This window comes from Pundamilia nyererei, unplaced genomic scaffold (genome assembly GCF_000239375.1).
Source record: "Pundamilia nyererei isolate P.nyererei 1_Seehausen unplaced genomic scaffold, PunNye1.0 scaffold00010, whole genome shotgun sequence".
In the NCBI taxonomy this organism is placed as follows: domain Eukaryota; kingdom Metazoa; phylum Chordata; class Actinopteri; order Cichliformes; family Cichlidae; genus Pundamilia; species Pundamilia nyererei.
In genome coordinates, this window is record NW_005187411.1 from 5,597,207 (window position 1) to 5,609,479 (window position 12,273).

The window sequence follows — 12,273 nt, forward strand, 5'->3', positions numbered from 1 at the left end:
GGCGTGGCTACCCGCAATTGTGCTATGTCTTAGTTTTTTAAACCAGAAATGATACCCAAGGCACAAATCTGACTGAGAAACCCAGATGGCCACAACCAGTATTGTCAACTCAAAGCATTAATATGCAAACCAGTTGACAACCATGACTGCTGCCATCATTTATATACAGTTTATGTAAAGGCTCCAAAACCAGGTTTCGAATGACTGAGGGGGAGATCTTATATGAGACCAACTAAAAATGACAAATTTAATTTGCATTACTCAACAGATACTAAATTACTACATTTCTAAATATATCCCAGTCTTCAACAATATGCTGGCTTAAATTGGGAATAATTTCCATAGTTTCCCTGTGTCCTACCAGTTTCATAATTCTTGTACTTAATGTAAAAAAAACTTCATGTGTCTAACTTCTTGCATTTCTTGATCCTGCTTTGTCCCTATTTTGCCCTCTTCATCTGTCCGGCCCTGACAACCTCTATTGCCCCGCTTCATCAACAACTCCCCTGCTCTTTCTCCTTACCTATGTTATAGTCACAGTACAGATTTACCTCAGCCGCTCTACAAAGTTGACTGGGAAAGGCAGCGTCCCTGCAGCTTCAGGGGTAACAACCCGTTCAGCCGCCAACACACAACAAACCTCAGAAATCAGCAGGGCCAAAAAAGGCAACTCTGCTAAGGTTTCAGTGGCCAGAACGACCCCGAATTTTAGCATCCAGTTGAGGAAGTCAGGGAGCCTGTCATCCTACTCTCCCCTTAATACACCCAGCTACCGCAGCCCTATTAAATCCCCCAGCCAGTACTTCCAGATTTGTTATTAGCAAACATAAGCAAGCTTATCTAGAGAGGACAGCATGTTTTATGTCTAAAGTAATAAAGGAAGATTCATGATTTTAAATCTGATCTTTCCCTTTAAAAACAACACAAGGAAAGAATCAGAGAAAAAGCAGCAAAATGAGTACAAAAGCCTTTAAAGCCATCAATTTGATCCATTAGTCAACCTTTCTGATTATCTGTTAACATTAAAGTTTATTTTGTTCATTTTGGTTTCCTTCTGCATGGTTTATTTTGCATGTTTTAAAATGATTTCTCAGTGTTTCCTCTTTCCTCTAAGCCTCAATCTGTTTTTTTTTCTTTTCACTGCTTCTTGTGTCTGCGTTTCATGTTGGTCAATCTCTGCTGTGAGCTGAATATTCCTGAGTTGTGAAGATTTTTAACAAAGTGTTTGCAGTTTTATTTTGTGCTGCTTCTTGTCATATATGTGTTTTGAAATGGCCAATAAAAGTCCATTAAAAAGCTGTTTGTCTTCCCAAGCTCTGTCATTTTTTGATCATCTCACATCACTTCATCCTCTCGTCTTGTCTTACACTCAGTATTATCACCCTTGTCATTCACACCATAATGGATGTATTAAGTAGCAGTGCTGTGTGTGCTTCTGTTTTGCCGTATAGTAAAAAAAATGACACTGTAAGTGATTTAATTCCACCCAGGATTCAGGGGTTCTGTGTTTGTGCATCTAAACATTATCTCACCGATTATTCTTGTTGCCTTTTCTAGAGGAGGGTTATGTGAAAATGTATTTGAAAGGTCGCCCCGTCACCATGTACATGCCCAAAGACCAAGTGGACAGCTACTGCCTGGAGGCAAGAGCAGAGCTACCTAGCAACAAACTCAAGCTGGACTGGGTGTATCCTTTTACTGCAACCTATTTGCCAAATACCAGAGGCAGGGAGCTTGTGTGAGAGCATTTTGACATGTTTTGAACAGAAAAAGTTCAAGTATAATCCCACTTTCTGATTTGGAAAGTTTCTCAAAGTAATCATCTGAGGAAATCCACATTGTGATGTAGTTGTGGGAGTTAAGAGGAGGAAGGCGCGAGCCTGTCCTTTTGCTTTCCCTGCTTGTCAGAGCAGATCTGTTCAGATGTTCATTTTCACCGGATTGTGCTGCCGCTGTCGGAGCCGGGCTCATCGCTCTGCGGCCTGGAGTCAGTAATAACCTGCGCACAGCTGGCAGGCTAAAGCACGGCCAGTCAGCAGCTCCCCTTGTGCTGTTTTATTTTTACTTTGTGTCACTGCGGTTTTATTTCTTTGCTTCTTTTGTTCGTTGATGAAGGAGTGAATATAGCTGGTTGTTAAGCCTGTCACGAACCCAGAGGCAAAACAGAAAATGATCAAATCTGATAAGGAAAGCACAAACAACAAACACACCGACAGAAATACAAACGTGGGCCGTGCATTTTGGATATGATGAATTACCCATTTTTAAAATGGACCTATATAGCTTTTGGTTGTTTTCTTTTGCAGTGAAGAATGTCCACATTAAACATGCCGAAAGTGTAATTCAACAATAATATGAATAGAGCAGCATGTAATGCTTTAAAAAGCTCTAAACACTTGGTTTCAGACCGTTTTCCTTGGATCTACATGATGTCAAAGAGACTGAAATCTTTAATGCAGTCATCTCAGCCTTAGAAGCCCCTCCCACCCACTGTTCAAGTGTTCTGTTTGCAAGTGGCAGCCAATCAGAAGAAAGGCGAGATTAGCTCACTCAGTGGATGAAATGAAAAGAATGAAGACAAAGGATTCCTTTTCACTATGAATCATGCAAAGCTAATTTTATAGTCTATTATTTTTGCTTCTCCTGATCTCAGTTTTAATCCACACCGTTTAAATTTATGAATGCTACACAAATGAAAGCACATAGCTGTTTGTGATTAAAGAAAACAGAGCAAAACATGTGTTATAGACCCATTTAGGGTTTTCCTTTCTTTCATTCCTTGACCGCTTTCTTGTTCAGCTATGGCTACCGTGGTCGAGACTGTCGCTCCAACCTTTACTTGCTCCCCACTGGAGAAACGGTGTATTTCATCGCCTCCGTGGTCGTCCTGTTTAACGTGGACGAGCGGTTGCAGAGACACTACACCGGACACACAGACGACATCAAATGGTAAGAGACGTCAGCAGCCCAGATCGAGTCTTTAATCTCGCTCTCATCTCTTTGCTCCTTTTGTATCTCCTATCCCTGAAAAATACACAACTGACTCATGTAACTACAGCGGGCAAAGTAACAGGTGCACTCAAGTGTTGCATTCAGGCACAAGGCTGAAAGTATATTTATAGGAAAGCTCGGAGTGCAGTGAGAGTAACCTTGAGCAGTCACTGCCATGATTATGTTATCACACACTGAGGTTAATAAAAGTTCATCTTATTAATCACCAGTTTGGATTACAGATCAGAGGATGAATCAGAGAGATTCTCGCTCCTTTTAAGACAAAGTGTTTGAACTTCCTGCGAGTGGTGCTGCACCGCCAAAGCCCCCAAAGGAATTCATCTTAATATGTTTAATTTCCCTCCACAGTTTGACGCAGACAGCGTGTGGTAGCTACAGCGAATATCATATTCATATCTTTAAAAATCTCACTCACCAAAAGCAGCCTTTCATGTCCTGGGAGCACATGGCTCATCTTTATTCAAACGGTCCTTTGATGTCAAAAAGCCTGTTTTCACGTCTACTTTTCACGTCTTTCTCTCCACCAGCCTGGCTGTCCACCCTGATAAAATCACCATAGCAACTGGGCAGGTGGCGGGCACCTCCTCAGACGGAAAAGTAAGTGAGATCTGCTCCTTATGTTTTATCAAGTTATCTGTTATCATTTTTGATTTATTGTGTTTGGGTGTAAATTCTATTTTCTTGAAGGAACAGATTTACCTAATTCTGGCAGAGAGTTCCTGCATCCAGCGGTCACTTTTTTAGGTACACCTTACTCTTACAGAGTTGGACCCCTTTTTTCCTTCCAAACTGCTTTAATTGTCTATGGAAACATTTCTCAAAGATGTTGGTTCATGTTGACATGATAACATCACACAGATGCTGCAGAAATGTTGGAGCACAGCCATGATGCAACCTAAACAGCCTTTGGGTTGTGGTGGAGATCTGGTGGCTGTGGAGAGCATTTGTGAGCAGTGAACTCATCGCCGTGTTCAAGAAACTAGCGTAACCCTGGCTGATTAGATATTTGCATTAATAAGCAGCTGAGCTGTATCTAATAAAGTGGCCAGTGAGTGTATTTTTCTCAGTGAATTTGCTTCTTCAAGCCGTACGTCACATCGAACTGATGTGTCGTGCCGATGGTTGTGTGCACTCCCTGTCTGGCAGCAGCTGGCTCCTCACGTTCGTGTGTGGGACTCCGTCAGCCTCAACACCCTCCATGTTCTGGGCACCGGCTTCTTTGACAGAGCGCTCGTCTGCTTGGCTTTCTCCAAGTCGGTGAGGAAACCCCCTCTGACACACTTAAATAAATAAACTAGTGACTTCATAAATTAATTACAATGTCACAAACTGCATGAACTGATGTATAAATTGTGACATAAGTTCATATTTTGTTTAAATTTCTTTTGTTTTTTATTAACCTTGGTTTCCCATTTAGTTTGTTCTATATTTAATTAATTCTTAATTTCTACTGCAAGGACAGGCGCTGTCATTCACAGCAGGTCGGAGGTTAACTTCACCTCTGTTGGTTTATCAGTGCCAAGCTCACAATATATAGTTCAAGCACTCAGATAATCTAGTAAAAATTAATACTGTCAGTAAATTACTCTTAAATTATTCATTGGCTACATTAATTTTTAATATGTTTTTATTACACTTAATGAATTAATCATTTATTTATTGAGTCCATTTATTACTTTATTCATTTTTTATTTTGACAGTTCCAGTTCTCTGTAAAATTAACCTCTTTATTTTCAAAACATTTTTAATGTCAGAACGGAGGAAACACACTTTGTGTCGTCGACGACTCCAACGACCACGTTCTCTCTGTGTGGGACTGGCAGAAAGAGGACAGGCTGGCTGAAGTTAAGGTATCTGCACATGTATTGTGTGATTTCTTTGTGTTTGTGTTTGGGTGTGATTGCCTCAGTAGGCTCAGTGTTTAATGTTTCTCCTGAGCTTCATTCTTTCTTTTCTTTTTTTTCCCACGTGTTTTGGCTCAGTGCTCCAACGAGTCGGTGTTTGCTGCGGACTTTCACCCCACAGACAGCAACATCGTGGTGACGTGTGGCAAGTCCCATCTATATTTCTGGAACCTGGAGAAAGGCATGCTGGTCAAGAAGCAGGGACTGTTTGAGGTAGGACTGTTCCTCACATGTTAGGAAGCATATTCACATCTAGAGTCATGACAGCATGTAATGTCATGAGTTGTTGCGTTGCTATATATAGAAATTTGGGGGTAGCTGAGCAAAATTCAGTTCATGTATGTTCTTGTGTTTACTGCAGAAACAAGAGAAGCCCAAGTTTGTGTTGTGCGTGACCTTCGCGGAAAATGGAGACGCTATAACCGGAGACTCGAGTGGGAACATCCTGGTGTGGGGAAAAGGTACTCGACTGTTTCACGCTCGCCTGTGAAAAGGATCATGTCTGTAGGGTGTACACAGTGAGTGAGTCTGCAGAGAAAGAGAGCGTACCACGGCTGAAAATAGGGGTGTGGTCAAAAATAGAAAAAGCTGTGTGCTTTCACCTGACTCGCAGAAGAAGTGTGCGTCAGAAGCACAACGAAAAAAACCAATAATGATTCTGTCTGCGAAGGATTTTGTGGTTATAAGCTCGAAGATGCGTCACTGTGGTGGTGGAATCAGGAGACTAGGAGTCAAAGATGTGTCTCGACCTGAACTGTTTTATATAAAAGGAAAAGAAGGTGCAGGAGATGTGCAGTCTTACAGTTTTATACCCTCATCACACCATCTGTCTCTGTCAGTTTATCTGCCCTCTGTGTACAGTCGACCTTTACGCCCTTCTCTGTCCCATCTTCATTGTGCAGGCACTAATCGCATCAGCCACGTCATCCAAGGAGCTCATGAAGGCAGCATCTTTGCTCTGTGCATGCTGAGGAACGGCACTCTGGTGTCTGGGGGGAAAGACCGCAGGCTCATTTCCTGGGACAGCAGCTACCAGCAGACACAAACGGTGGAGGTGAGAAAGCAAAAACGCTCTGAGGCAAATGCAAAGTTTATAAATTACACATAATTTTACAGATGGGGTACACTAGTCATGCTGTTAAGCATTTGACAGAATCCTTGGGTTTTTAATGCTTAGTTGCTCAGCTCTATAGCTCTTAATGATGCACCAGAAGCACACACTGTTAAGATGTATTAATAAAATGTTAAGCTGAATATCAAGCACCTTCCTCCAAGTAGGTCTCAGTCTGGAATATTAGCCAGAATTTGCATGCATGCCTGAGGCGACTGACTATGCATTCTGAATACTGCATCTTATTATAAATATTACAGAGGATAAGATGGATTTATGCTTTCAAAGAGATTCACAGGCATTTATAGCAATGACACTCGGGGTTCACATTGACTGTATTATTATTATAAATTAGCTTGTCTTGCCTGAGGCAGCTGTTAGGTTCCAGGTGAAGCGGTGCTGTGCATGATCGCTGCTTTTTCTCTACAGGTGCCTGAGTTGTTTGGTCCCATCCGGACTATAGCAGAGGGCAGAGGGGAGAGTGTGCTCATCGGGACCACAAAGAACTTTGTTTTGAAAGGCAGTTTGGATGGAGAGTTCATGCCCATTACACAGGTACATGCAGCAGTCAGGTTTATCGCTACATTGGCTGTCCAATAGGAGGGTTCCTTCTTCTTCCTTTCCTTAGAACCTACTACTAGCTCATCTCAAGTTCATGCAGATGAAAATCAAATTTTAATGAATAAATGAATGTGTTTGATTAAGTTACAACAGGATGTGTTCAAATGCTTTGCACAACCCCAAAACAGTAGTTTGCTGATTAGTTTTATCAGCTTTGTTTCTTTCTCTTTCTTTCTCTTCTTTTCTGCAGGGTCACACTGATGAGTTGTGGGGTTTAGCCATCCATCCCTGGAAACCTCAGTTCCTGACCTGTGGGTATGACAGGCAGGTCTGTCTGTGGGACTCAAGCTCCCATCAGCTGATCTGGTCCAAGAGCCTGGAAGTAAGTTTAGGCAACACTGGCCCCTGGGGTCAGTCACTGGAATTACACAGCAAACATATGAAGATCATTTTTATGTCTATTAGAATAAACAGGACATCAAGTAGCAAAAGTGCATGTACACATTTACAGCAAAGCTATCAGCATAACATTATTTATACTTTATATAAATTTGGATTATTTGAATTATTGATCACATTAAAGATTCCCTCCAAATACATTTCATAACACAATTCAGTAAAAAAATAAATCTTCTTTTTCTATTGCATCTATTTCTTCTCTCTTGCTAAAGAAATCAATTTATATGTGTGATCCCAGTCATACGAGTGAGATGTGAAGTGCTTAACTGATTCCGATTTTGATTAGCATGATGCTATACATCTTCGACATGACTGAGATCATCATTTTCAATGTCTGTGCACTGTAGACTACAAAAGTAGAGCTCACAAAAGCATGCTCATATGTACCAAACGCATCTTAAATTTAAGGCAAGCAGTGAAACCAGGAGATAAACGTAAAAGCTGCACACAAGCGAATCTGCATAGTGAGGTAACAATAATCAAAACCCATTAATGAGTGAAGGGGTGGACTTTAAATGTCATATTCTTTCTTCTTCTCACAGGATGCTGCACAGTCAGCAGGTTTCCATCCTTCTGGAGCTGTGGTTGCTGTAGGAACCCAGACGGGCAGGTATAGACACCATCACCAAAAAGCATTTAGTGCCAATGCGCTTGGTTAAGAGATACAGCCTTTACTTTACAGCTAAGAAAAAAAGTATATTAAAAGATTTTGATCGGTTCTGTCATCAATCCTGCAGGTGGCTGGTACTGGACACAGACTCTAAGGATTTAGTCACAATGCACACAGATGGGAATGAGCAGCTGTCGGTTATGCGCTATGGGCCAGGTATGGTGTTAATCTCATGTTTGTGTATTAATGTTAGGAAAATTAAGAAGACTACACAGAAGACTTGTATGTGTTGTAGTTTATGTTGATTGAAGAGAGCTAAAACTGCCAAAATCAAAACAAAAGAAGTCATATACTCATGAGCCACTTTATTAGGTACACCTCTCTTCGACCCCATTTTGCCTCCAGAACAGGCTTAATTGTTTGCGGCATCGATTCAACAATGAGCTGGAAACATACTGACATGATAGCAAATATCACGTTCCATCCTGTCCCAAAGGTGCTCTACTTCATTGAGAGCTGGTGACTGTGGAGGCCGTTTGAATACGGTGAACTCAAAGCCAGTTTGAGTGTTGTGACATGGCACATTGTCTTGCAGCTATCAGACGATGGGTTCACTGTGGTCATAAAGGGATGGACATGGTCATTTGTGGAGTTTAAACAATGATCACTTGGTACTAAAGGATGCCAAGAAAATATCCCCTGTACTATTACACCAGAATCAGCCTGAACCAAAAATACAGGGCAGGGTGGATCCCTGCTGTTATATTGTTTATGTGAAATCCGCTTAAGCTTAAAGCAGTCTGGCCATTCTTCTCTGACCTTTGGCATCAAAAATGCACTTTCGCCCAGAGAACTGCTGCTCGCTGGATATTTTCTCCTTTTCCAACCATTCTCTGTAAACCCTGGAGATGGTTGTGTGGGAAAATCCCACGTCAGCAGTTTCGAAACACTCCTGCCTGGCACCAACAGTCACATAAATCACCCTTCTTCTCCAGTCTGGTGCTCAGATTGAACTTCAGCAGTCTTGACCATGTCTACATGCCTAAATGACTGAGATGCTGCCATGTGATTGGCTAATTATAGCCTTCTTGTTAACAAGAAGTGGAACAGGTGTACCTAATGAAGTGATCAGTGAGTGTATATGAATTACCAAGTAATATTGTTATAAAAACCAAAAAGTTAATACAACCAGCTAACTGCGCTAACACGTTGACGCCGTGCAGCCCCGCACGGGGTGATCGGCGTTAATTCGCTAACGGAGATTTGCTGCATTAATGCAGTTAAACGTCATTTTAACAAGATTAACGCTACCAGCACTAATATATATTAGGTAATGAACATCTGCTATACCTGCAGCATCAGATGTATCGCCTCCCTCCTCACAGTGGATATCCATCTACAACAGTCTAGTTAATTATTTGCCATCTGCACACCTGTTTTTTAATTTATATTTCATTTTATGACCTCTAATGTTCCTCTTTTCTTCATCTTATATAGATGGTAACTTCCTGGCCATCGGATCCCACGACAACTACATCTATATCTACGCTGTGGCAGAAAATGGGAGGAAGTACAGTCGAGTGGGGAAGTGCTCGGTGAGCACCTGTATTTATAATCCCCCTCATCCTTTATTTCAAGTTCCTTTCTGCTTCACCTTTATCTTTAGCTCCCTCCTCAGTTCTGCATTCCAGTGCTTTCTGGATGTGTGTTTACAGAGAACCGGCAAAGTCATAAATAACAACCCCCAGAGTCATACCCTGCTGAGACTATGCATCAACATTTCTAGGATTATTTATAGTTCTTGGATACCCATACTGACTCCACTCTGAAAATACTGTGAAGTGTGTGTTGCTGTGTGTGTCTGAGATGCATTTTTAAACTTTTCTAACTTCTCCCAGGGTCACTCCAGTTTCATCACTCATCTGGACTGGTCTGTGGACTCTCAGTACCTGGTATCAAATTCAGGCGACTATGAGATACTGTACTGTAAGTCACTTATCCTCAGGTTTCCGTTAGGATAGATATAATCCTTAAAAATGCCACGAAATCTAGTAAAGTTGGCCTAAAATGATTTTTCCCCTTTCATGCATTCATGAAACTAGTCACTGTGCAAAACTGTGTTCACAACCAGCTCTGAGGTAGCAGGAGAGCACAAACTTGGTTGTGCATTTGAGCAATCTTAGTTAGTTTCGTAAGATGTTGAGTGTAAAGTTTTCAGTCACAGCAATTTGGAGTTGGCATGCCCAACAGTACCCATTCTAAGCCACGCTAAGACCTGTTGTGTATTTGCTTTGTATTTGTTTCCTCAGGGATCCCATCAGTGTGTAAACAGGTGGTCAGCGTGGAGACAACCAGAGATATTGAGTGGGCCACCCACACCTGCACTCTGGGCTTCCAGGTCTTTGGTAAGTGGCGGATCCTTTGATCTCCCTCTTTACGTGTATGTTGGTATTTAATTGTGCATTCAGTAGAAATTTCCGGCGCCCTCTGCTTCCCCAGGCCTGTGGCCCGACGGCTCAGACGGCACCGACATCAACGCCGTGTGCAGATCCAACGATAAGAGCCTCCTGGTTACCGGAGACGACTTTGGGAAGGTCCACCTCTTCTCATACCCCTGCTCACAGTTCAGGGTGAGATGCTGCTCACGGTGATGTTAAGCAGGATATTCGGCTCAGTATCGAAAAACTGTGTTGTTTTTGTTTCTTTCCAGGCTCCCAGCCATGTTTACGGTGGCCACAGCAGTCACGTGACCAATGTAACCTTCCTGTATGATGACAGCTGCCTGGTGTCGACAGGTGGGAAGGACATGAGCGTGATGCAGTGGAGGATAGTCTGAGCGAGCACAGAAATGGATACTGTCCAGCTTCTCGCTGCTGCTGCTGCGGCTGAAGCAAAGTGAACCAAACTGCACTAAACTGAACCAAACCAAACTGAAACGAACTCAGACGCTAACACAGATGTGGATCTGAATGAACTGAAGTGGTTTTGATTGAAGAGAAACTTTTTGACCTGAGGTTTCCTTTCCCCGATCCACACACAGATCCTAACTGCGACAAACTGTCGGGGGTCTGACATGCGCCTGCTTGAAAGACAAAAATCCTCTTATTTCCCCCTTTCTCTGTCTCCGCACTACATGTAAAAAGAAATCTCCCCCTCGCGTACTGTAGCCTTGCACCCAGCGACATTAAACAAAACAAATCAAACGGATCAATGCGAAAACCAAAGGCCCTGTCTGACCCGATGGGTGCGTTTTTACAGTTTGGCTTCACTGTCCTTGTGTAGTACACACTCCTGCCACCAGATAATGGACTGAAGAGGTTTGTTTTGCTGCCTTTCAGAGCCCCTCCAGACTGAACTGGAGATCCGAGAACACTGCAACAAAAACTGTGCACAGAAAAAAATACAGTGTGATTTTTTTCTAATTGTCAAACTTTTATTTTGTATTTAACAACTCAGGAAAGCACTAGTGAAGCAAGGCCCTTCCCCGTTTTGTTAACACTGTCACATCAGAAAGAGTCTCTGAAAAAACATCTCACTAAAATATCCAAACGTCTCATTAACGGTTAATATTAGATCCAACTTTTGTTCAGCCATTATTGCTTTGTTGGTTTTGTGGGACTGAGGAGGATACTGTGAGTGAGGAGGTTGTTACCCACTATTTAAAACCAGAAGGATCTAATAAGAAATTTATTTGAACATGTTCAAATTGTTTGTGCTTCCATCTCTTTACACAGGACCCCTTTCCTATTATTTATTGATTGTGCGTAAAATCCTTCACTGCCAGCTTGATTTCCTTTGACCCTTTTTCCTGCAATAAATCTCTGTTTAGATCGGTAGATGTACTAAAAAGCTTGAAACTGAGGACGCAGTGGGTGAAATATACACTATTTTGGTTTGCTAGGTTTCTCTGACTTTTGCCTGGAGTGCAAGGAGAATCAAAATGAAGCGTATGCTGAGGTTTTCAGTGATGTGAAGCCCTTTCAAATCTGTGTCTTTCCACTTTTTATTGTACCTACATCAGTTTATGAAGGGGAAGAATGAGACCATTACACTGTAACTGTCTGATGTGCTTCTCAGCTGTGCGCCATCAGTCACTGGCAAGATATTTAACAGAACTGTTGAGATGTTTTTTGGGGGGTTTTTCTATAATGCACTGCTTCTGCCTGATTTAAAAAAAAATACAGCAGGTCTATTAAGCTAATTAACATTTAGCACTTACTGGAGCTTTTCATAAACCAATGTCTGCTCTCAGGCTTTAAAGCTGTCTGCCATCCGATCAGTGGTACGATGTGTAGCATGTCACACTCCTTATGGTTAACAGAAAAGCCAAATGAGCACACGTGCATGAGTAAATGGGACTTTTTTTTACGTGATAATTGGTTGGGGTTTAGCTGATTTAGCTGCTGCTGTTATGAGGCACACTGAGGTGGTTTAAAAATCCTGAAGGCTGGCTGATTGTTTTATCGGTTTATGTCCTTTTATCAGGAAAATTTCAGATCTTTTAACAACAGTGATTTAAAGCTGCCACTCTACAGAGTGAATGTAACATTTATTTGTCTTACCACTTTAACACTTGGGGCTGCAAAATACCATTGAACATTAAAATCTCTCTGGAA

General features: G+C 41.9%; 1 protein-coding gene across 8 annotated transcripts in view; it reads left to right on the forward strand.

Moving 5' to 3' along the window:
• eml1 (EMAP like 1) overlaps window positions 1-12,267 on the forward strand; it is a 52,066-nt gene extending 39,799 nt beyond the window's left edge. For 7 of the 8 annotated variants that reach the window (XM_005723952.1, XM_005723949.2, XM_005723951.2 and 4 more), the window contains 17 exons: window positions 1,558-1,687; window positions 2,800-2,949; window positions 3,540-3,609; window positions 4,159-4,269; window positions 4,767-4,862; window positions 4,995-5,129; window positions 5,278-5,377; window positions 5,819-5,970; window positions 6,457-6,582; window positions 6,839-6,970; window positions 7,590-7,657; window positions 7,785-7,873; window positions 9,155-9,252; window positions 9,556-9,643; window positions 9,967-10,062; window positions 10,157-10,287; window positions 10,368-12,267. In XM_005723952.1, the coding sequence (XP_005724009.1) occupies window positions 1,558-1,687; window positions 2,800-2,949; window positions 3,540-3,609; window positions 4,159-4,269; window positions 4,767-4,862; window positions 4,995-5,129; window positions 5,278-5,377; window positions 5,819-5,970; window positions 6,457-6,582; window positions 6,839-6,970; window positions 7,590-7,657; window positions 7,785-7,873; window positions 9,155-9,252; window positions 9,556-9,643; window positions 9,967-10,062; window positions 10,157-10,287; window positions 10,368-10,493 (1,898 nt within the window). In that variant the 3' untranslated portion in view covers window positions 10,494-12,267. The remainder of the gene's footprint in view (window positions 1-1,557; window positions 1,688-2,799; window positions 2,950-3,539; window positions 3,610-4,158; window positions 4,270-4,766; window positions 4,863-4,994; window positions 5,130-5,277; window positions 5,378-5,818; window positions 5,971-6,456; window positions 6,583-6,838; window positions 6,971-7,589; window positions 7,658-7,784; window positions 7,874-9,154; window positions 9,253-9,555; window positions 9,644-9,966; window positions 10,063-10,156; window positions 10,288-10,367) is intronic. The other variant, XM_005723950.2, reaches the window with a different exon arrangement.
• The last annotated feature ends 6 nt before the right edge of the window (window positions 12,268-12,273 follow it).